Below are 22,457 nucleotides of genomic sequence, written 5' to 3'. Positions count from 1 at the left end.
TAATAGTCTTTTTTTCATTGTATTTTTTCCAGTGTTTTGCATCAAAGTTATAACATTCACGTAAGATGTGTTTGGTTTCATTTCCTCTTCTTGGTTTATACAAGTTTACAAATGTTGAAAATGATCTGTTGCTTGCATTGAGTAGAAGCATAGAGTTGGGTTTCTTGCAGGTGCCTACCTGCCTCCCCACAGAACTGACTGGCTGGTCCTACAGGCATTGGTCCTATGACTGCATTCAGCCTATTTGAACAGAAACCCAGACATTTTGCAGGAAGGTCATTGAAATAGTGAATTATTGACTTGCTCAGAGAGGAGTAGGGGGCTATTCCCCTTTCAAGATCTTTCTTTTTTTATTTTTTATTTTTTATTTTTTTTAAATTTTTATTTATTTATTTATGATAGTCACAGAGAGAGAGAGAAAGAGAGAGAGAGGCAGAGACATAGGCAGAGGGAGAAACAGGCTCCATGCACCGGGAACCCGATGTGGGATTTGATCCCGAGTCTCCAGGATCGTGCCCTGGGCCAAAGGCAGGCACTAAACCACTGCACCACCCAGGGATCCCTCAAGATCTTTCAAGAAGAAACACCACAAAGATGCCAGGGCTGCAAGAAGGAGAGGCAAGCATCTCATCCCTTGTCTAGATCTGAAGCCTGCTTCCAGCCTGGAAAATTGAAAAGATGAGATGTGTCCTGGAATAGCCTAGAGCAGAAGGGTCAGGAAAATGGGCATTAATAGAATCAGCTTATACTTCAAGCATCTGTCATGGCAACGGTTTATGAATATCCCACAGGCCATGTACGTATGGTACAAGGAACTGCACTTGAACTGTCTTTGAAGGGCTGGTGCCCAAGAGAGAAGTGACAATAGGAGACTGTGGGGTGGATTGTCAGTGTCAATAGTTTGTTACACATGCCAGCTGGTGGTATATTGATCACTCAGACAAAGAATGATGAACCTGGAAAGCTATCGTAATGTCTTCAAGAGCCAATATATGTGCTCACAAGAGAAAGCCAATAATAAGCCAAGAATATCAGCCCTAGAGAGAGAGAGCCAACCGTCAAGGTATAAGGGCATCTGTCTCAGAAGAGATGTTTGCCTCCTTCTCCGCATCCATTGTCTCAGACCCACATTTTTGAAGTTGTTGGGGGGACCTGATGAAGAAACCAGTGAGGTGGGATACAGAGGGAAAGACTAGGTGAGCAATGAAGAGTTGGAGCAGTGCATGCCCCTATCCCCATACAGAGCCCAGTTATGAGCTGGGTGAGGGGAAAAGGGTATAGAGAGGGAAAGGAAGGATGTTCGATTTGGATGTTTAAGTGAAGTTTTATTTAAACTGTAGGTCTTCAATACCTGTAGGTGAGATGGGACTTTTCTTGAACAAGACTGTTGGTCTGTGAGATGTACTCGCGAGTGGGAAGAGAGTTCGGAGAGCACAGCTTTGAAGCAAGTGACTGAAGAGCACATTGTTCATATCTTCATGAGCTCAATCTGCTCCACTGCCCAGCTGCATGCATTTACATGCATTCTACTTTTGGAGACTTAAGTGATTTAGCTGATATTTCTATAAGTTTTCTTAAGCAATGATTTTTATATTCTTATCTTTTTGCATTGCGAAAGATAAAAGTGAACCAATTAGTCACTTTCTAGCAAAAACAAATTCTTTTAACTGAAAATGGAACCAATTATTTCAGTGATGATTACTTAGAATGTTGGAGAATATTATAGATCCCCTTAATAGACTGCCTTTTCAACACCATAAAGGACGATAGCGGGATGCCTGGGGTGGCTCAGTGGTTGAGCATCTGTGTTCGACTCAGGTCATGATCCTGGGGTCCAAGATTGAGTCCTGTGTCAGGCACCTCATGGGGGGTCTGCTTCTCCCTCTGCCTATGTCTCTGCCCCTGTCTCTCTCTGTGTCTCTCATGAATAAATAACATCTTTTTTTGGTTTAAAGAACGGTAGCTATATGACAAAGCATTCATTTTCAGCAATTTGCATGATTTTGCTTTTTAAACTATCTAGTTACATTTTGTAATATGTAAAAAAGTGTAAGCAGAATCTTTCTCTGTCCTGTTTATGATGTTTAAATTTCATGTTCCAGTATTTTTGGTTCATCCCTTCAAAAGGCATCTTATTTGAAGGTCAACTAAATGAGCCTTTGGTGTCATCTCATTTCTGTACCAACAACAAAATCTAACATTTAATGAATACTTACTGTTTGCCATACTTGGTACTGAAGGCTTCACATGGATTCTTTCATGTAATGTCATTTTGAAATAGTGTACGTTGCAGGGAGAGGCGAGGCGAGAGAAGTTCCTGGTGTTTACTGTTTGAATGGTGTCATTTTTCCTCCTCTAGAATAGCATTTCCTCAAAGTAGTGTCATTGTCTGTCTTGGATCTCTGGTGCCTGACACAGAGAAGATACTCAATAAATATTTCTTGAATCCACACTGAATGAATGTCAAATACCTCATATGCCCATTTGATGTCATATAGAGACATCATTTAACTCTCTGACAATCCACAAAACATGAATAAAACAGAGAACAGAGCACTGTTACCATCCAAAGCGATGACATCAGAGAGTATATGTGAAAGGCCCTACCACAAAAGATCTCAATATCCCACTAGAGAATATTAGAGATAGAGGATCATTAAAGAACCTGGAAATAAATAGGATTTAATTTGTCTGTTGGGAAGATTCCTCTGGGAGCAGTATGGAGGGTGGAACTGAGGAGTGCCAGAATGGAGATGGGTTGATTGGGAAGGCCCAGTGGTCCCTGAATTTGTCTGATCATCAGAACATATTACAAAATATCATAAGGGATCCCTGGGTGGCTCAGCAGTTTAGAGCCTGCCTTTGGCCCAGGGCATGATCCTGGAGTCCCAGGATCGAGTCCCACATCAGGCTCCCTGCATGGAGCCTGCTTCTCCCTCTACCTGTGTCTCTGCCTCTCTGTGTCTCTTGTGAATAAATAAATAAAAATCTTAAAAAAATATATCATAAAACACAGATTCCCGGGCCTGACTCCACATCTACTGGGTAGACTTTCTGCTGGGAGCCCAGGCATCTGTGCTCTTCATAAGGCTCCCCGGGTGACTAATCAGCCAGGCCCAGCAGCCCTTCCGTCTGATCCCTGCAGTGTGCCCCGAATTAGATGATGAGGGACAACCTCAGTTGGGGCAGTACTTCGTCCAACTTGGCTTATGTAGGTAGGCTCTCTCTCATAGATGTCTTGTCATTCAAAGGTAAGAAGATACCATAAGAAAAACGTGTAAGAGATATAAGGGGCAGCATCACGGATGAAACTCAGACATCCAGGATTGGTCTTACATGCTCTGGTCTATTCATTCCTTCCAAGCCCATTTTCAGTAGAGAGCAAAGACCACGTCCAGGCACTAGAAGTACAAGAAGGAGAATGCAACCAAAAGAAATTCAAGGATAGCGAAGATGACTTCGAATTCTGGAACAAGCCCTCTTTGTTTACTCCTGAATCTCGACTGGAAACACTTAGGCATATGGAAAAACAACGGAAAGACCAAGAAAAATTAAGGTATTTCATGCTTTTCCTGTCATTGAGAGTAATGTAATGCTGTCCTAGGGATTATATTTTCATGATTGCACGTGATTTTACTCGTCATCTGTGTTAAATATTTGCTAGCCATCATGCATGCATTGACTTTGCTTCTTCTAAGCTCAGCTTCCTGTTGTATTGTATCTACTAACACTTGTTGATATCAGAGGACCCTCTGTCCCAGCATATCATGAATGATATCTTAGGGTTTTGTCTGTATGTCTTTGACTTTTTAAACAACTTTCAAGAAGTATGGTCCAGATTAGAGATACTAATTATCACACCACCAAGAAAAAGTGCCCTTTGTAGGATGAGTAAGTTCGTTTGTGTCTTGTAATTTGCAAAATTAGAAATTAGTTTCACTAGGCATTCTGTTTTCCTAATACAACTCTCTTGGACGTTCAGCAGTATGCTTTCACTTCTGAATTGTTTAGATATAATTTGGTGATTTGTTAGAAGCTACAATGCTTAAACTGTTATTCTCAGAGAGGCTTTTTAAAAGCTAAGCTCTGTGTCATTCCATTTCATGTCATTGCTCAGGTCTAGTATGTAAAATGTGCCACTTATGGAAATACTTCTAATTCCTGTGCTTGGTAATGTGATCATTTAGTTCCAATATACCCTCATCTGCATGGCAGTTACAGGAGTGAAACGCAGCATCTCATCCTGTGATGATCAACTGAGAGCAAGAAACTAAAAGATTGAAAAAGACTGTTAGCAATCACTGCTGCTTTCATGCCATTTTATTCATTAGACAGAATGATAGGGAGGTATCAAAATGAGAATTGAATTTTATCCAAAATGCTTATCTGTAAACTTTGGTGGTCTGTACACAGAGAGTCTGCTGGAGGCTTTGGGGAGAGCATTGGAATAGCGTCAGAAAATTGTGGGGTCATGTGCTGACTCTGCCACTTACTGTCTGTGTGATGTTGGCAAATACCTAACTTCTCTGTTTCCTCGTCTGTTAAACGGGGCTTCTCGTCCCTGTCTTACCTACCCCACTACGTTGGTAAGAGAATCATTTGAGCTAATAGATGTAAAAGTGTTTTTGCAGATTTAAGAACCTTCTGAAATGGAAATTCTACATGTTTTTATATAACATGTATTGTATTTCTGACATCTATGCACATGTACACACATATATACACTCATGTTTATATTTCTATACATATGTAAAATGTATATATAGTACAATATATTGTGTATTACATTGTATTGAGCCTGAAGCCAGGAAACATTTTTTTTTCTCTCCCTGATAGCCTAAAAAAAAATCCAGCTGGATTGGATAAAAGTCCCAGTCACTGCATGCGGGATGCTGCAGTGTATCCAGTTCTATGGGTCCCTGAGATGTTCGTGCTTCTCCTGGTTGTCCCTTAATTGTCCTGGGTCATAGAGAATAATGTAGTGCATGGACATATTAACTTACTGGACCTGGGGACCCAGTTTAAAATGCAGAAAAATGTGCATAAATTTGCATTTTAAAATACAATTAACTGATACAAAATCTGTATTAAAAGAATAGAAATCCAAGGCAAAGAATTGCCTACAGTCCATCTTCTAAACACATTTTATGTCTGGTCTTCCAGGACTTGTCCATATATGCCTTTTTAAGTTTTTATGTATCTTCGGTAATTTTAAATAGCTAGAACTTGCATTTGACACTTTTCTTTCATGCTATCCCATGAATCTTTCCTCTCTGCACATTTTTTTTTTCCTCCTGTCTCTACTCCCTTTGGTAATGAGTGTTAGCAGGCTGGGATCCATCCCACCGGAACTTTCTCCACCCTGTAAAATCATATAAATCATCTCTGCAAATGTTTGATTTGGGATCTTTTTTTAAAAAACACAAAAATGGACTTCTCTTTTATGTATTTGTGCTCACTAAGTACATCATCAACATTTCCTATCACTTTTTAGATTAGCAGATAAAGAGCAAACACATTTTTAAACAGGCACAAACTATTCCATAGCATGAGTATACCACAATTGAGCCATTGATTCCAACACTGATGGGCATTCGTCATAGTTCTGGAGTTTTGCCACTACAGATAGGACTGTGATAGACATCCTTTTGCGTAGAGTCTTATGTACTGGTATTTTTATTTCTACAGAATAGAATCTACTTGGCATTTTAAAAATTATAATTTTAACTAAAGCAGAGGCTGTATACACAAATGGAGAATTGACAGTTATCTGGGTAAATCATGCATAAAATAGACTAATTTAAATATTCATGGATGCTTCACGAAAAGGAGCCCCCCCCCCCATTTGAATTATTTGCAAAATTGCCTTGGTCACATTTTTGCTTTACAGATATAGATACAGTCTTACAGAAATCTGGCTTGATTGTCAGTTCCCAGCATAGAAGGAAAATAATGGACTTCATGACAGTGAATTGTTGATGTATTCACAAATATCTGATCAATTTTTCTTAAACTGTTTCACAAAGATATTCCTTTTACATTCTCTTTATTTTTCTCCCTCCCCATTGTCTTTTCTTCCAATCTTAAGTGAAAAGAAGAAGAAAGTGAAACCACCCAGGATTTTGATCACCAAAGACGGGAAAGCTTTGAATGTAAATGACCCCAAGTACGTGAGGCCAAAGAGATACTCAAAGAAGCAAAATGTGTGGTGGTGGTGATTTCAGTGGTTTATAGTTGTAGGTTTGCTCTTTGGAGAATATATCTAACTGCTCTTAACAAGCCTGATGAGCCTAATAAAAATACCCTTTTGTGCATATTTGAAAGCAGAACATCTATGATGTTTTCAAGTGCATAGCATTAGACTTCATTTTCTTGGCATTCAGAACGTGATCTTGACATATGGAAATCTAGTTATTTATGTATTCCCTGAAACTTTGGATCATATACAGTTTTCTGCCAGCAAATTCCAAGTGCATTATTGTTATGTTTATTAATTTTTAAAGTTCCACCATGAACAAGCTGGCTGAGAATACTGGTAACCTCTCCTGTGTGTCTGTCTACTTTACACTCTGGGCAATGTCTACAAAGTATTTGAGGGCCAGGGAAAGAAACTGATATAGATAATTCAATGGTGTTAATGAGAGAGAGAGAAAATATTCAAACTAGAAATCCTCTGGTATAATAATATCTACCCTATTTGGCTGTCTTAAAATTTAAAACTAGCAAAGCAATAATAAAAAAAGAAAAGAGAAAGAAAGAAAAGAAAGAAAGAAAGAAAGAAAGAAAGAAAGAAAGAAAGAAAGAAAGAAAGACAGAAAGAAAGAAAGAAATCCTTTTATAGCCAAAGTACAGACCAAAATGCCTTTGGACTAAACCTCATTGGCCTCATTTCATTGCTCAAAGCCTGTTTGTGTTCCTTTCATTTTCTATGGCAGGACCAGGGTAAAGGGTCTCTCTTGATTGTTCCCAGGTATTATTTATTTCTCTGCATAGCAGTCTCTTTTGATGGGCAGTATTTGTTTTTTCATGGGTTCGAAACCTAAGCTTGAGAAAGGTAGAGTGACTTGCCCAAGCAAATGGCTGGTGTGTCTGACTTGCTCAGGCTAACCCAGTTCTAGTGACTTCCATGGTCATTTATATCTGCCACAAAACACGTCCCTCCTTTATCCTGCCCAAATTACTGTAACACAAGACACAATGCTAGGCATGAGGATCCGGCAGTGAATATGACCTGGGTCTGTGTTCGCTGAGCTCAGCAATCTAGTAGGAAGACTGTCTCTCTTCAGCCTACAGCAGGGTCTGACTGAGACCCTCAGAGCTCTCTGGGCCCCTGGTGAGACTATGTCTCCTCATACCACACTGCCCATGTTACCTGACCCTACTGCTAACTCTCTTTAGGGGGATTCTGTGAAGCACTGAACACCTACCACCTCCCCTTACCACTGCCTACTTCCATCCTGCTGTAGTCACCCTTCCCCACCCTCCTAGGTCATCTGTCACCACCTAGAAAGTTATTCCCATGTGGCTCTGTACACCTCCTAATCTACTTCATTCTCTTCCTTCTCCCTGAACCCCCTTCTTCACAGCCACCGTACCCTCTGGAGCTTGTGCCTCATCAGCAAAGCCTCTGTCCTCAACCTTTTCTCTCAATGTCCCTTACTCTTTCATGAATGGACATGAAGGATTTTGCTTCTATAGCTGCCCTCCTTATTCTTCCTCACTACATATACCACTAGGAAGGTTGTACCTCACAGCCACCTTCAGACCATTTCTCTTCCCTTTCCCTAAAAGTTCCCAGCCCCTGGGAGCATAAGCCATCTAGATATACCACCCTTGTCCTTCTGCAGTCATGGACTTAACCCCTGCTCAACCCTCACACTCATCCTCTGCCCCAGTCACTGCAGGAAGACTGTAGCACCCAGACCAGCATCTTTGTTTCTGCCTTTCCTCCCATCATCAGTCATATGACTCCATCCTCCCTGTAGACCATCCAACCAAGCCTTAGCCTTTCCAGCCCTCCACCGCCTCACACTCTGCCATCATGTCCCCCCTCAGCCCAGCCACACAATCCACTTTTATTCTCAGATTTGCCATCTTCCATATATCTTCCACCTCTGGAATCTTCAAAGTGTCCTGCAGGGTACCATCCCCTGTGCTCCCAAGGAGCTCCCTGCACCCCAACAATCACCCACCCCCCCGTGAAGACCAAGAATCAGTTCTTGGTCTTCATGAACTTGCTGCCTGCCCTTTGCCCCTCATGTTCTCACCTTCTGTCACTCTGCTGTTGTTTTATTGTTCAGATTCGCCCTCAACTCTCTTATCCTTCTTTTCTTCCCTCATGTTCATTCTCACATCCTCATCTCCACCCTATTTAAATCGTACATGCCAAACATTCCTGGACTTGCTCTCATGGATGACTGGAGGAAAACATCCAACTCTACTTGCTGGTCTTACTATAAATTTACTACCATGGATCTCAAGTGGACCTCCAGTAATCATTGTATTTTCCTGGATCATTCATTCCCCAGTCTCCCGTAAGCTGCTTTCACACCTGTGCTCCCTTCTTATTTCTGTTTTGTGGTCCTAGCTGGGGACCTTGTTTCTTACTCCTTAGAGAAAACAGAAGCCATTAGAAGTTTTCTCATCCAATTTGTCAGCATCCCTAGACCTGTACCACATATTCTCTGTTCTCCTGCTGCAGTGGCTGAACTTCCTCTCCTCAGGAAGAGGACTTGCTGTCAAGGACTTGCATTGACCTCTTCTCTTCCGTATCATTTCTCTCCCTCCTACTAGGTCCATCTCATCAGTATACAAATGCTGTCTTATCATCCATCTTAAAATAAAAACAAGAAAACTCCCTTTCTCTAGTTCGCTCAGTGTTAAGAGCCCAACACAGGGCTCCATCCCAGGACCCTGAGATCATGACCTGAGCCGAAATCAAGAGTTGGATGCTTAATGGACTGAACTACGCAGGTGCAACCACCACCTCCTGTCATTAATTTCTTCATATAGCAGTTTCTTCTCTTTGCTTCTGATTCTTTGACCTTACTATGGCTCATCTTCACAGGCTTTGCTGGGTTCTCTTTGTGATGTACCTAAGTGCTCCAGGGCCAACTCCTCAGCTGCCTTCTTGTTTTACATCAACTCTGTGGGGTTCTCACCAAATTCCACAGCTTTTGAACACTATCTTTACATTTCAACCAGACCAAACTTCTTTCTTTAACTCAAGACTTGAACATTTAATTAGTTGTTTGTCCTCACCATGTGAATATAAAGTAGGTATTGCAAGTTTTCCATGCCCACTACCACTTTCCTTCATAACGTGATTGTCCCCCAAGCATTCTCCAACTCAGTAGTGAGCATCCCTGCCTTTAGCAAGATCAAAAACCTTGGAACATCATTGATTCTTCTCTCTGTCATTTTATCAGTGACTCTATGGTTGCTTCCTTCAGTATCACCTGATACTGTGATAACATCTCGCTAACTCCATCCCCACCATCTTAGAACGTGTCATCTGCTTCTTGCCTGAACAGTTGCAACAGCTTGCTAAGTAGTCTCTGTGGCTCATCTCTTGGCCTCTCATAATCTCTTCTGTTCAACTGGGTGAAAAAGAAGAGAGAGGGGAAAGGGGGCACACTCCCTCTCTTGAGGGAAATCCCTGGAGAGGGCCAGAGCATGCTCTCCTTCATGGAGCTAAATTACATGAGTATATACAACTGTGAGGGAGGCTGGAAAGTGTCATCTTTGTTCTGCACAGCCATGTTTCTCATTAAAATCAGGGGTCCTGGGCAGCCCCAGTGGCCCAGTGGTTTAGCACTGCCTTTGGCCAGGGTGTGATCCTGAAGACCCGGGATCGAGTCCCACGTTAGGCTCCCTGCATGGAGCCTGCTTCTCCCTCTGCCCGTGTCTCTGCCCCTTTCTCTCTCTCTCTCTCTGTGTCTGTCATACATAAATAAAATCTTAAAAAAAAAATCAGGTGTTCCATTACTATGGGTATAGGGGAAGTGAACCGTGGGGAATGAATAACAATCTCTGCCATAGAAAACCTCTCTGAAATTACCTTTCAAGTGATATATGAACGGAGAGTTCAAGTTGGCTGGCTGGACAATTGGGGAATAAGCAATCAAGGCAGAGAAGCCAGCACATAAGAAAGCCCCTGAGATGATATCATGAATGCATGGTTCATTTGAGCTACTAGAGTCCCACATGGCTGGGTTGTTGAAAGCACCAAGAGGGACGGCCACACACAGACGTTCTGCTGACGGCCAAATTGTTCCAAACAATTTAGCTTACATTCTTTAATATTGTTGGATTATATATTTTATGGAATAATATGACAGGTGAAGTGCTCCAAATAAATCAACCAAATAATTCTGAATGGTATGTTGCCACAATGGAAGTTATACCTAGGAAGTTGAAAGATGTAGGACTTTGAAATCCTGCCTCTCCAGGCTCATATGACCTCTTCCCCAGCTGTGTCAACTTCTCAGAACCTCTGTTTCATCATCTCTATGGAGGTGATGGATCATCAGCAGTGTCTCAGCATTTTCCAGGGTGATGCCAAAGTCTCCTTTTCTGAAAGGAGAAAAAAAAATTGATTACAAGGAGAAAGAAGGAAGATGGGACTATTTACAACAAAAGGGATAGGGGCACCTGGGTGGCTCAGTCAGTTAAGCATCTGACTCTTGATTTCCATTCAGGTCACGATCTCAGGGTTTTGGGATTGAGCCCTGCATTGGGCTCTGTGCTTAGCGGGGAGTTTACTTGTCCCTCTCCCTCTCTGTTCCTCTCCCCCGACCCTGCCATGCTCACTCGTTCATGCTCTCTATCTTTAAGATAAATAAATAAAATCTTAAAAAAAAACTCTAGAGGAATAGAATGCAGATACAGAGATGCAAATATGTTTACTTGCCCATAAATAATTCCAGGGTTTTAGCTTGCTTCTAGCAAATTTGAATGAAATAGAAAAGAAGACTTTAACCACCAGATGTCTCTATGTCTGCACCAATGCTAATTTTTTTGTATGTTATTTACCTTAGGAGTCTCACATGTTAACAATGTAAACAATTTATGAATATATCGTAGGTTTCTGCTGAAATTTTTAAATAGCATAATCATTTTATTGTCCACCTACCAAAATAAGTTTGTCATTGGAGATTATTATATAACTATTACCAAGTTTACTTTAGAAAATGGGATGAGTCATCTATACTGTATTGCTAAAGCTATTGTCTCTTTTTCCCCCCAAATGGATTATTCCTTAGACTTGACTTCTCCTTGAAAGATGATGAAAAACATAACCAGTTCATCCTGGACCTTGCTGTCTATAGGTAAAGACATCTTATTATGGGTTTACTTAATGTCCTTTCTTTCTGTTTTGTTCTCAGTGCCATCTCTTGAGTTCTGAAGTATTTTGAAATGGAATTTGGTTTGCCAAATGAGGAAGTCCTCCTTTTTTTAAGACCAAGAACTTACTGTAATTTGAAAGAGCGTGGAAATTAAAACAAAGACAGAAGTAAATAAACCCACAATCCCAGGGCTATGAACTCTGCAGTATTTTTTTCTAAGGCAGATTTTAAATAATTCTCAGAGCTTTGCTGCTTACTCATGCTGACACCACAGGCCCCCTCGGCTTTCCCTACTGCCACTGCGCTTTTGTGTAAAGTGCTTTTCCAAAGCACTTTACAGTTAAGCCTCAGGTGAGGCCCCTCCCCATCTTTCAGCCCGATTTTAGAGACCTAGGGGTGCAACCTGTAGCTTCTTTATCTCCAGCAGATACTTTTGCCCCAGCTGTCCCACCCTGTCTCATTCCTTGAGGATTTTAGGTTTGGGCTCACTGTCCTTCATGCCAATAACCAGGGAGGAAATTGAAGCAGTCATCAAAAACCTCCCAAGACACAAGAGTCCAGGGCCAGATGGCTTCCCAGGGGAATTTTATCAAACGTTTAAAGAAGAAACCATACCTATTCTCCTAAAGCTGTTTGGAAAGATAGAAAGAGATGGAGTACTTCCAAATTCGTTCTATGAGTCCTTCATGCTTCCTACTTCAGTATCCACTTACGAGGCATCTTTCTCATTCTCCAGCCGCTTTGGGCACACCAGTGCCTCAGGGCTTTGCACCCATGTGTCCCTCTGCCTGGACCGCTGTCACTCTAGGTACGCACATGGCTGCTGCCTCATTTCCTATGGGCCTTTGGTCAGAGGTCCCTTATTATAGAGGCCTCTCTGCCCACCATCCGATAGAAGACAGTGCCTCTCCCTGCACCAGCACCTCCTTCCACCTCTCATGCTTTTTGATTTCTGTCTGACAAAACCATACATTTACTTGTATTTTTAAAACTGCATGGTCAAGGCAGGAACTTCATTTGTTTGATCCTCCCTCCTTGTCTCTCCAGCACCAACACCCGCACCTAGCACCTGGCACAACATGAGTGAATGAATGAATGAATGAATGAATGCCTGAGTGAACGAATTAATGAAAACCAGTACTGGGAGTCAGTGAACATTTGTATGCATGAATTATAATGAAGTCCTTTCTGATCTGAAGGCCTTTTCTGGGTGCTCTCTTTAATCTCCAAGTAAACCCAGTGGAGTTAGAGGGATTGTTATTCTGAAATTATCTAAAACCGAGTAAATTTTCAGAGCATAAGTCTTGTCAAAGTAAATACAGTAATCCAAGGAGCTAGGACATTAGGACATGTACTCATGGGCCAAGGGCCAATGTTGTTTTTTAATTGTGATAAAATACACGACACTTACAGTTCATCATGGCAGGCATTTCAGGTGGATGATTCATGGCGCTTTAGTGACTTTGCCATGCTGTGCAGGCTTACCACCACCTAGCTCCAGGACATTCTCATCACTGCAGAAAGGAAACCTGTACCCATTAGGTACTTATTCCTTGCTTTCCTTTCTCGACAACCACAAATCTGCCTTCAGTCTCCATAGCGTTGCCAATTCCCAATACTTCGGATTAGTGGAATCACTGATGGCCTCCGTGTCTGGCTTCTTTCACATCGTGTGATGTCTTTGGGGTTCATCTGTGTTGTTGCATGTGTCAGACTTTCCCCTCTGTTTGTGGCCAAGTAGTATCCCACTGTACAGCTGGACCACATTTCTGTTCATCCGTTGACCAGTGGATGGCATTTGGTTGTTTCTGCCTTTGGCTCCTATGAAGAAGGACTAATTCTTAGTGTGCACCTTCCTCTTCTTGCCAAGATGCCCCATGACACCCCTGTTAATTCTTCTGCCCCTGCACTGCCAGCCTACCTGCTTTATAAGAGCTTCTGGCTCTTCTCCAGCTGATTCCATGTCCTCTGTCCCTGCAGCAACCCAAGCTCCCTTTCTGTTGTGTTTCATTAAACATTCTTTCATCCTTTTAAGTCCTTTCTATGTTTAGGCCATATTCCTGGAATTTAATGAATGTGTACCCCTTTCTCTTTGTAGCTTCTTGGCTCCTTCATATTCAGTCCTCAAATGAAAACTTTCCCCATCACATACTTTTTCAAGGAATGGTGAGATTTTTCCTGTCTAGGTAGTAAAATCCTTCTCTTCCCATGATTCTGTCTGAACTAATGAAACTAAATTCCTTGTGATCTTCATTGGCACATGGATGTTTATATGAAAATTAAGTTCATTCATTCATTCATTCATTCATTCATTCATTCATTCGTATATGCTTCCTGTCTTTATCCAGCAAGTATCTATAGAACACCTGCTATGTACCTGGTATAGGGAGACTGTAACTGGCACATTCTGGATACAGTCTCTGCTGTCCTAGAGCTTATGACCCTGCAGAGGAAGGCAGACAATAAACAGACAGGCATCTAATAAGTAATTACCAAGGGAGAAGCGTGCTGTACAGAAAGGGCCAGAGTTCAGCGGTGGAGACCAATGGTGTGTGCAGTCTGGTGGTTGGCAGTGCTGAGGATGGTCAGGGAAGCTGCTGATACGAACTGACAATTGAAGGGTGAGAAGCTGTGAGCTCTGCAGAGCACCAGCAGAAGATTGTTTCAGGCAGAGGAAACCAGCACGGGGAGAGACCTTGGATGTGGGGGCAGATGGACACTTTAGGAGGCCCTACGTGTGGACAAGAAGATGTGATCCATTAATGTTGTAGATATTCAACGTGAGGCTTTAGGAAACGTTGCTGATGCTTTTTATTATTACAAGAAATCTTATTAAATATAAAAGAATGATGCTTTTTTCACACCAGCTCTGAACACCAACTCCGGACTAGGCACTATGCATGTCTTCACAGCAATCTCAGGGCTTGGGCACTTCATATCCTATTTTACAGATGAAGAACCTGAGGCTTAGAGCAGTTCAGGAATGTGGTCTGAGGTAACAGAGCAGGAAAGGGTAGAGACCCTTCCTCACAGTCTCTCCCGTGTGACTGTAGACTGTGCCCGTAGCCCTGGTATTGTCCTCTCTGCCTTAACATTTGTGATTTTTGAATCATCACTGCATTTGCTCATGTTCACGATCAATATTTTTAAATGTGCAATTATACAACGTATAATTATTTGTCTAAACAAGCGAGATGAAGCCCGACTCTTTCATTTGCTCATCAAGTCAAGGAGAGCAATTGCCCCCTGATCCTGGGGTCAGGGCCATAGATGGAAGGCTTTGCTTGTTCAGCAGGAGGTGGCTCTGCAGGGAGAAGCAGAGCCAGTCTTCTTCCTGGGATGCTGTCCTGGCAGCTGCAGAACAGCTGCAGGGGAGGGAGGGCAGCTAAGGAAGCAGGAGCTGCTTCCCCAAGTGTCGTGGATTCAGCATTCCTGGCTATTCATGTCAGTCATAGGGGCTTAAAATATTCATGAAAGAACATGGCAAGCTGTTTTTTTTTTTTTTTTTTTTTTTTCAAACCTCTGGCGTTTCAGGCCGCAGATATTTTTAGGTTGGGGCAATCAATGCCAAGTGGGTCTAAAAATGAAATTGCTGATTTATTGAATTTCCTTTGGTTTAGGGATTAGTGTAAGATAAATTCCTTAAGACCTGTTTAGCATGGAAATTGTAAGCTTCTTTCATTTAAAACGGTTCTGTACATGTTAGTTTTTATTTGCCCTTCTTTCAACTTACTGTTTTTGAAAATTGTAAGATTTGTACGTTTCATTTTGATACAAGGTATATGGACACCTCTTTGATCAATGTTGATGTGCAGCCAACTTACGTGCGAGTCACGGTCAAAGGAAAGGTAAGCATAATGGGCAGACTGTTACAATTTCAAAAGCTAAGCCTCAAACTAAGCTAGGTTGCCTCAAAAGTTATTAAAGTGATGTGAAAAGAGAGGAAAAGAAGCCCAATAAGAGAGCTCTTTTTTAGACATGTGATTTTATACAGTGGGAGTGGCATACAGCAGGAATGGTTGCTGACTAACCACTGTGAAGCTCAATGAAATTACCATTTTTAACTTGTGTCTGTCATGTTAGTACTTCTCTCAAAGCCAACAAAGTGGCTATATATTGTGGTAACCTGTGCTTGAATTCATATTTAAATAATATACCCACTTTAAATTGCCAATGATTCTATTCATAGTAGCTGTAATCTTATTATTTTTGAAATAGCATTTTTTGAGAGAGAGAAAGAGAGAACGCAAGCAGGAGAAAAGAGCAGAGGGAAAGGGAGAGAGAGAATCTTAAGCAGGCCCCAGATCCAGCTTGGAGCCCAAAGTATTGCTTCATCTCACAACCCTGAGATCATAGCCTGAGCCAAAATCAAAAGTCGTTTGCTTAACCGCCTGAACCACCCAGGCATCTCTGAAAAGCTATTTTTTGCTGATTATGAGCATTCACAGGAGTCATGTGAAGGATTTAAAATGAAAATATGTTGATGATTTATAACAAGAGGCTTTATCTATAAATTCTTTATTATTAGCCATGTTAACATAAATGGGCCAACGGCTGTTTCACTGTTTGTGATTGATGACTGTTCTTTAGACCATTCATTACAATAGGTAAAAATAGTTCATGCATATCAAGCATAGCCCAAACATTATTTTTTTTCCTACTAAGTCTAAGCATGTTTTTAAAAATGGAATGGTGAATCTCGAATTGGTAACGAAAATACCTCATGAAGTAACCCTCTCACGTTATATGTATTCACACTCTGTGATGCTTCCTGTTTATTTTTCAGCCATTCCAGCTTGTCCTTCCTGCAGAAGTCAAACCTGACAGCAGCTCTGCTAAGCGATCTCAGACAACAGGGCATTTGGTGATCTGCATGCCCAAGGTAGGCAACGTCACTTGGATCGATGTCAAGTCTGGATAGTTTGGTTCCTGAAGAAACTTGACCTATCAGGGCTAATGATGACTTCTTTCAGTTGAGAGAGCCAGAAAACCTACTCAGCTCAGCTCAGTCAGGGGAACTGGGACCTGTGAGAACAAAGGTCTGAGACTAGGCTGCACGTGGGCTCTACGGGCACCCATCCTGCCATCACTGCACTGGTGGTTCCTGCCTCTGCAGCCAGAGTATCAGCAGCAGTGGGGGTGTATACATCCCATAGTTCTTCCAAGTGGGGCAGGCACCACCACTTTTAACCATAAAGACATGTCCCATCTCTAGTAACAAGACATGAGGAGGTAGGAGGGCTCAGGCAGGGGCAGGTCAGGGCCTTTCCAATGTTAGCTGGCTTCCTTCCTGAGAGGAGCACTAGCAGCCATTGGGGTGACATTCTATCATGTCCTTACCTTTCACTAAGATTGACAAACAGAGCTCAGAAAAAGACACAAAGAGAGGAGCTTTCTCAACACTGTGGAACCAGAGTTCCTCTGGACTAATTAGGCCAATTTAGTTGAGAAGCTCGACAAGTCTTGATTAGCTTAGCCTTGGGCACTGAAACCAATCTCTGGCCAAAGGGATGATAGTACTTTGTTTGGTTTCTATTATTTTATATTTGGCTACTCTCGTCTCATCCCATGACCTGGGGTGGGGTCAGCTGTGCCCCAGTCACTCAGGTTTCAAAGGGGAAAAGTAGAGAAGCCAGTCAAATGCTCTTGAAGAAGAACAGGAGAATGAGGGCAATGAGTGGCTGCCACAGAGAACAAACTTGATTAACCCAGGACGTTTCTATAATGATTTATTAATCCTTCCTTTTCCCATAGCCAGATTTATAACAGATTGATTATGGGTAATCAATTATGTATTTTTACTCTCCGTCAATAAAACAGCAAATACAATTTGCTGTCAGGCAGCAAAATAACAAACACAACTGTCAGAATCACATTGTCCTTGGTGACTACAGCGAATTAAGGAAGTGCTTGTATGCTAATTAGAATAGCCTATAGGGGAATCAAAGAGATAACTTAATTACCCCAGTCCTCTGAAGGACACATTTATTTGGCACTGTGATCTGCAATCTCTCTTTAAAAACAACAACAACAAAACAAAACCAAAACTTCCATTCTAGCTAAAAGACCAAAGATTAAGTGATAACCATTATTTCCTAAAAGAAAATCAAGAGCTATGATTTATGCACCTTCTGCAGAGTGCCAGGTGATTGATCAGAAAGCCTCCTCTGTCCCTGCTTGTGAAACTTTTAAATATAGCATTCTATTTCCCTTATCCTTTTTGTTTTTGAATCTGTCTAAATTTTTCATGTTAAATACACATGAAAAGTATAAAAAATGACTCATTAAAGTATTCTAAAAGTGTGTAGTTGAAGATAAGATCATTTACATAGAAGGACTCAGAATGGTTCTATTTTTTTTTCTCAATAATAAGCCATGAATGACATTTTTCCTTTAAGGTATATGTTTTTAAGGTCTTAGACTACTGTGCTAAAATAGCATCCATGTATGTTGCCTCTGTCCTTAATTCTTTTAAATGATTAATTATTAAATTACTTCCTCTTACCATTCCTTTATATATCTCTATCATTATCACTTTTAAAAGGTAGATAGGGGAATTCACGGCATCCTTGCCAAAAACCTGTTGTTTCTTGTGAGGTTGATTTTAGCCATCCTGGCAGGTGTGAGGTGATATTTCATTGTAGTTTTGATTTGCATTTTCCTGAGGGTAAGTGATGGTAAACATCTTTTCCAGTGTCTATTGGTCACCTAGGTGTCCTCTTTGGAGAAATGCCTGTTCATGTCTTCTGCCCATTTTTTAGTTGGATTGTTTGTTTTGAGGGTGTTGAGTTTTGTAAGTTTTTAAATACATTTTGGATACTAACCCCTTATCGGTTATGGGATTTGCACATATCTTCTCCCATTCCATAGGTTGCCTTTAAGTTTTAATGGTTTATTTTGCTGTGCAGAAGCTTTCTATTTTGATGAAGTCCCAATAGTTTATTTTTGCTTTTGATTCCCTTGCATCAGGAGACATACATAGTAAGAAGTTGCTGTGGCTGATGTGACAGGTTACTGCCCGTGCTCTCCTCTAGGATCTTGTTTGTTGAGCCACTGAATTGCACACCTGAAACTAAAAGATCATGAAAACAACCTTTGGAGAATAATTTCTTGCCCCAAATTAGTTGTTTTTCGTGCAAGGACTCTAAAGTTCAAATAACAAAAACTTTTTGTTAAAAATTATCAAAAAATGCAAAACTCTAACTTGTAATTATTGTGGTTATTATTAAAAGTATATGTTACTGAAAATTAACATCTTCATAATTCCTAATGATAGAAACTTCTGAAGTCCTGAAGTTCAATCCACTGAGCTAATTATGTGTCCAGGCTTCTCACTTACTGTAGAATTGCCTGGATCTGGCCTGCATTATATAATTAGCGAGGCAACACCTTGGAATTTTAAAGCATCTTGTAAAAATCAGGTAGACACTTAGGTACAGTTTTGATCCATTCATAAAATAATGTTATCAGTACTTAACATATTGATAACCTAGTACCTGCAGAGATATCTGCTGTGGCCTATCAGTAGTTTTTAATATTCAGATACTCTAGATTAGTGAAAAGAAGATCAGATTTGATATTTAGTTTTTCCTTTTTGTGAAAATATTTGTAAAAGACAGGGCACCTGGGTGGCTCAGTGATTGAGCATCTGCCTTGGGCTCAGGTCATGATCCAGGGTCTGGGATTGAGTTCCACATTGGGCTCCCTGCATGGAGCCGTTTCTCCCTCTGCCTATGTCTCTGCCTCTCTCTCTGTGTGTGTCTCTTATAAATAAATAAATAAATAAATAAATAAATAAATAAATAAATAAATAAATATTTAAAAAATATATTTGTAAAGGATACTGTGAAGGGCTGACCTATTTGATTGTGTCCACGCTGTGATGATTATATGTGTTTATTTGTGGAAATTCAAGGATGGTCTTTGTATACATTTTCCAAGGACATAAAATTTGTAATTGAATCTACCAGGTGCCTAAGATATTTCTTATTAGACACTTCCTTCAGCATTTTGTCATAGATGTCAAATTAATTTTTTTTCTCTCTTCTCTTACTCCTAAACGAGGCTGGATCTGTGCAGACAGGGTGCTATTAGGCGAGTTTCACCAAGTCTGCTCCCTGTCACAGGGGTCATGGCTACATTTTCTGCTGCTGACATGCCACAGGGTTTTCCCAGTTCAGCTCCACATTTTTAAGAGACCTTCCCCTCATGCTACCTACAATGCCTGATGCCTCCCAACATCTGCTGCTGAGCCTATATCCTGTGGATTGATGTAATTAATACACAAATATCACGATCGCTAGCATGCTGCTAGAATTCCTCTGTCTCCACCCACCACCTTGTAATCTAACTTGTGGGTTCCTTATCTCTCAGAATGCCATCCCCGACTGTACCTCCTCCACCATGACTTCAAGGGTCAATGCCTTGGCTTGCAGTGAGGAGTGTGGTAGTGGATGAAGGTGCACTCTGACCATCTCAGAAGGGTAGCATCAGGCAATAGATCAACTGCCCATGTAACAGAGGAGTAGGAAACATTCTGTTTCATGAGGTTTTTCTCGGTCCCATTCCACGACTAGTGGCATTTCTTTCTATCTGCAGGCACTCTTTTATTCACTAGTCTTAGCTTTGGGGAGTGGTAGAGAGCATCTGAATTCCAGTGCGTGTAGCCTTTTATTACGTTACATGTATCCAGTCAGGAAACATGGCTCCTGGGTGTCATCTATCAACCAGGAACTCACTCTTTTTTTGGAGAGGAGTTAGTAATCATTTTTTTCAGCATAGCAGCCAGCATGATCATTGTACAATATATGTAAGTCAGACCAAATCACATTTTCTATTTCATTCAGAGTTAAATGCAAAGTGCCCTAATAACCTCCCCCTGCCATCATCCCTCTGACATCATAATTTTTTAAAAGATTTTATTTATTTATTCATGAGAGACACAGAGAGAGAGAAAGAGAGGCAGAGACCTAGGCAGAGGGAGGAGAAGCAGACTCCCTGCAGGGAGCCCGATGTGGGACTCGATCCCGGGACTTCAGGATCACACCCTGAGCCAAAGGCATCCCTGAGCCATCAATCACTGAGCCACCCAGGCATCCCTGACATCATCTTTTACCACTTTATTTTCTGATCATTCTAGCCATCTTGGCTTTCTTGCACTTTTACAAACATGACAAGCAGCCTTCTACCTTAGGACCCTTGCGCTGTCTCTGGCATCTAGAACAGAGCCTGGCAAAGAGAAAGTGTCCAATAAATTTTTTTTCAATGAGTAAATACCCTAAATGCATCTTTAAAATACATTTTAATATTTGGAACCTGAATATCCTTCCTAATTATTCTCTCCCCCAACTATTTCATGCATGTGTATTATTTCAGGTTAACTTTAAAATAATTTTATCTAATTCTGTCTCCAAAAATGCTGTTGGGATTTTTGTTGTCCTTGCAATTTAGAAGCAAGTGAAACAATTAAGGGAAGGGGCTCTGGAGTCAGAGAACCCAGGTTAAACCCTGGTACTTCTATTCAGCAGTTGTATGACCTTGGGCAAATAATTTTTAATCCTTTTGTGCCTCAGATTCCATGTCCATAAAATGACATTAACAATAATTCATACCACAAAAAGTTATTTTGAGGATTATGCAAATTAACATGTAGCTTTGCATATGTGAAAAGAGCTTGGGACATAATACACCATGAATTCCTGTTAATTCATGTTACTCATTGTTAGTGGCAACTAATGTTCCATTAATTAATAGTATTCCTTTCTCTGTTAATCAACATTTTTTATTATTGAAATTGCATTGAATTTATAGATTGTTATAGGAATTCATTAATATATTTACATAATCAAAACTGTGTTTTCAACAATGTATGTTTCTCCATTTATTATTCTTATTTTATGTCCCTCAGAAGTTTTTTTGGTAGCCTTCTCTCCAGAACTGCTATGTATTTTCTGAGGCTTATTTATGGATACCATACATATGATTTCCATCCTCTTTTGAGCAGGATTATCCCCCATCACATTTTCTCAGGATTTATGCTTGGTCTTCAGTATGTTTTCTTAAATGTGTGGTCAGACTAAGTTATACATAAATAAACAATCTTACCACCATCAGCCTGGGAATATTTGGCAAATGATCTCATTACAGTCCAGCTTAACAAGATTTAACTGAAATTTTGTATTCACTGAGAAGCTTGCTTCAAGTCATTAAATTAAACTCCCATCTAGACTCTCAATTGACAAGTTACAGGAACACTCCAAGAATATGCTTCATGATTTCCTTTGGGTGTTCTTTCAGAATAATTAACTGAGATTAAGGAAGTTGCTATCCGAACTGAACAGCAAATTATATTTACAGCTTCAGTTGGTGAACATCTTCCTTGATTCTGCTGTATTGAGCACTGGAGGTGAAGGTCACATATTGGGGTCAACATTACAGACCACGATCCTAAAAAAGTCTCATTATTAGTTGGACACGTATTTCTCAGCACTTTCCCTCTACCCAAATATACTCAGGTGTGCCCAGTAGAAACTTAGTTTTATTCTCTGATTATTAATTTCAAGTGGGTCTGAAGCAAGGGCTGCCTACTCATCCTGCTAGGTTTTCCTGTTCCATTCATACTTATACTTTTTCAGAACGGTATTTCTTTTCCTCAGCTCATTTCTCAAACCTCTAACACTGAAAATACAGAAGCAGCAAAAGGCCATTTCCACATATTCCAACTGTCACATCTTCCCTTGCTTGGCCTCCCTGGCTTTGCAGATTCAGTGAACCAGCTCTCTGTGATCAATCCAAACTCTCCAGACAGATATGAGATCCCATTTCTACTGACTCTAGAAAGACCTTCCTGTCTCTCTGACAATTTTCCCTTCTCTCTACTTGATCATTGATTTTCCCCTTTCTGCATTCTTACATTAGAAAACGTGCTAAAACATCTTCCTTCTTTAAAACAAAATGGTACAAAATAAAAACATCCCCCTCTAGTTAGTGCCCTCATCTGCTTTATAGCAAAACTCATGTAACAGACACCTGTATTTGCTGCTTCAATTCTTTCCTCGTAATGTCTAAAACCAACTCCAACTAGGAATTCACCCTCCTGCCTCCCCTCCA

The 22,457-nt window shown here is 40.8% G+C and overlaps 1 protein-coding gene across 3 annotated transcripts in view; it reads left to right on the top strand.

The window, feature by feature from the left end:
* The window catches only part of LRRC6 (leucine rich repeat containing 6), a 70,679-nt gene that overhangs the window by 27,200 nt on the left and 21,022 nt on the right, over positions 1–22,457 (top strand). For 2 of the 3 annotated variants that reach the window (XM_038555539.1, XM_038555541.1), the window contains exons 6-10: positions 3,365–3,556; positions 6,089–6,166; positions 11,265–11,330; positions 15,127–15,196; positions 16,135–16,230. In XM_038555539.1, coding sequence (XP_038411467.1) covers positions 3,365–3,556; positions 6,089–6,166; positions 11,265–11,330; positions 15,127–15,196; positions 16,135–16,230 — 502 coding nt within the window. The remainder of the gene's footprint in view (positions 1–3,364; positions 3,557–6,088; positions 6,167–11,264; positions 11,331–15,126; positions 15,197–16,134; positions 16,231–22,457) is intronic. The other variant, XM_038555540.1, reaches the window with a different exon arrangement.

The sequence above is a fragment of the Canis lupus genome, chromosome 13 (assembly GCF_011100685.1).
Source record: "Canis lupus familiaris isolate Mischka breed German Shepherd chromosome 13, alternate assembly UU_Cfam_GSD_1.0, whole genome shotgun sequence".
Lineage (NCBI taxonomy): Eukaryota > Metazoa > Chordata > Mammalia > Carnivora > Canidae > Canis > Canis lupus.
The sequence above is the reverse complement of the archived record's forward strand: the minus strand, read 5'-3'. Positions and strand labels throughout refer to the sequence as shown.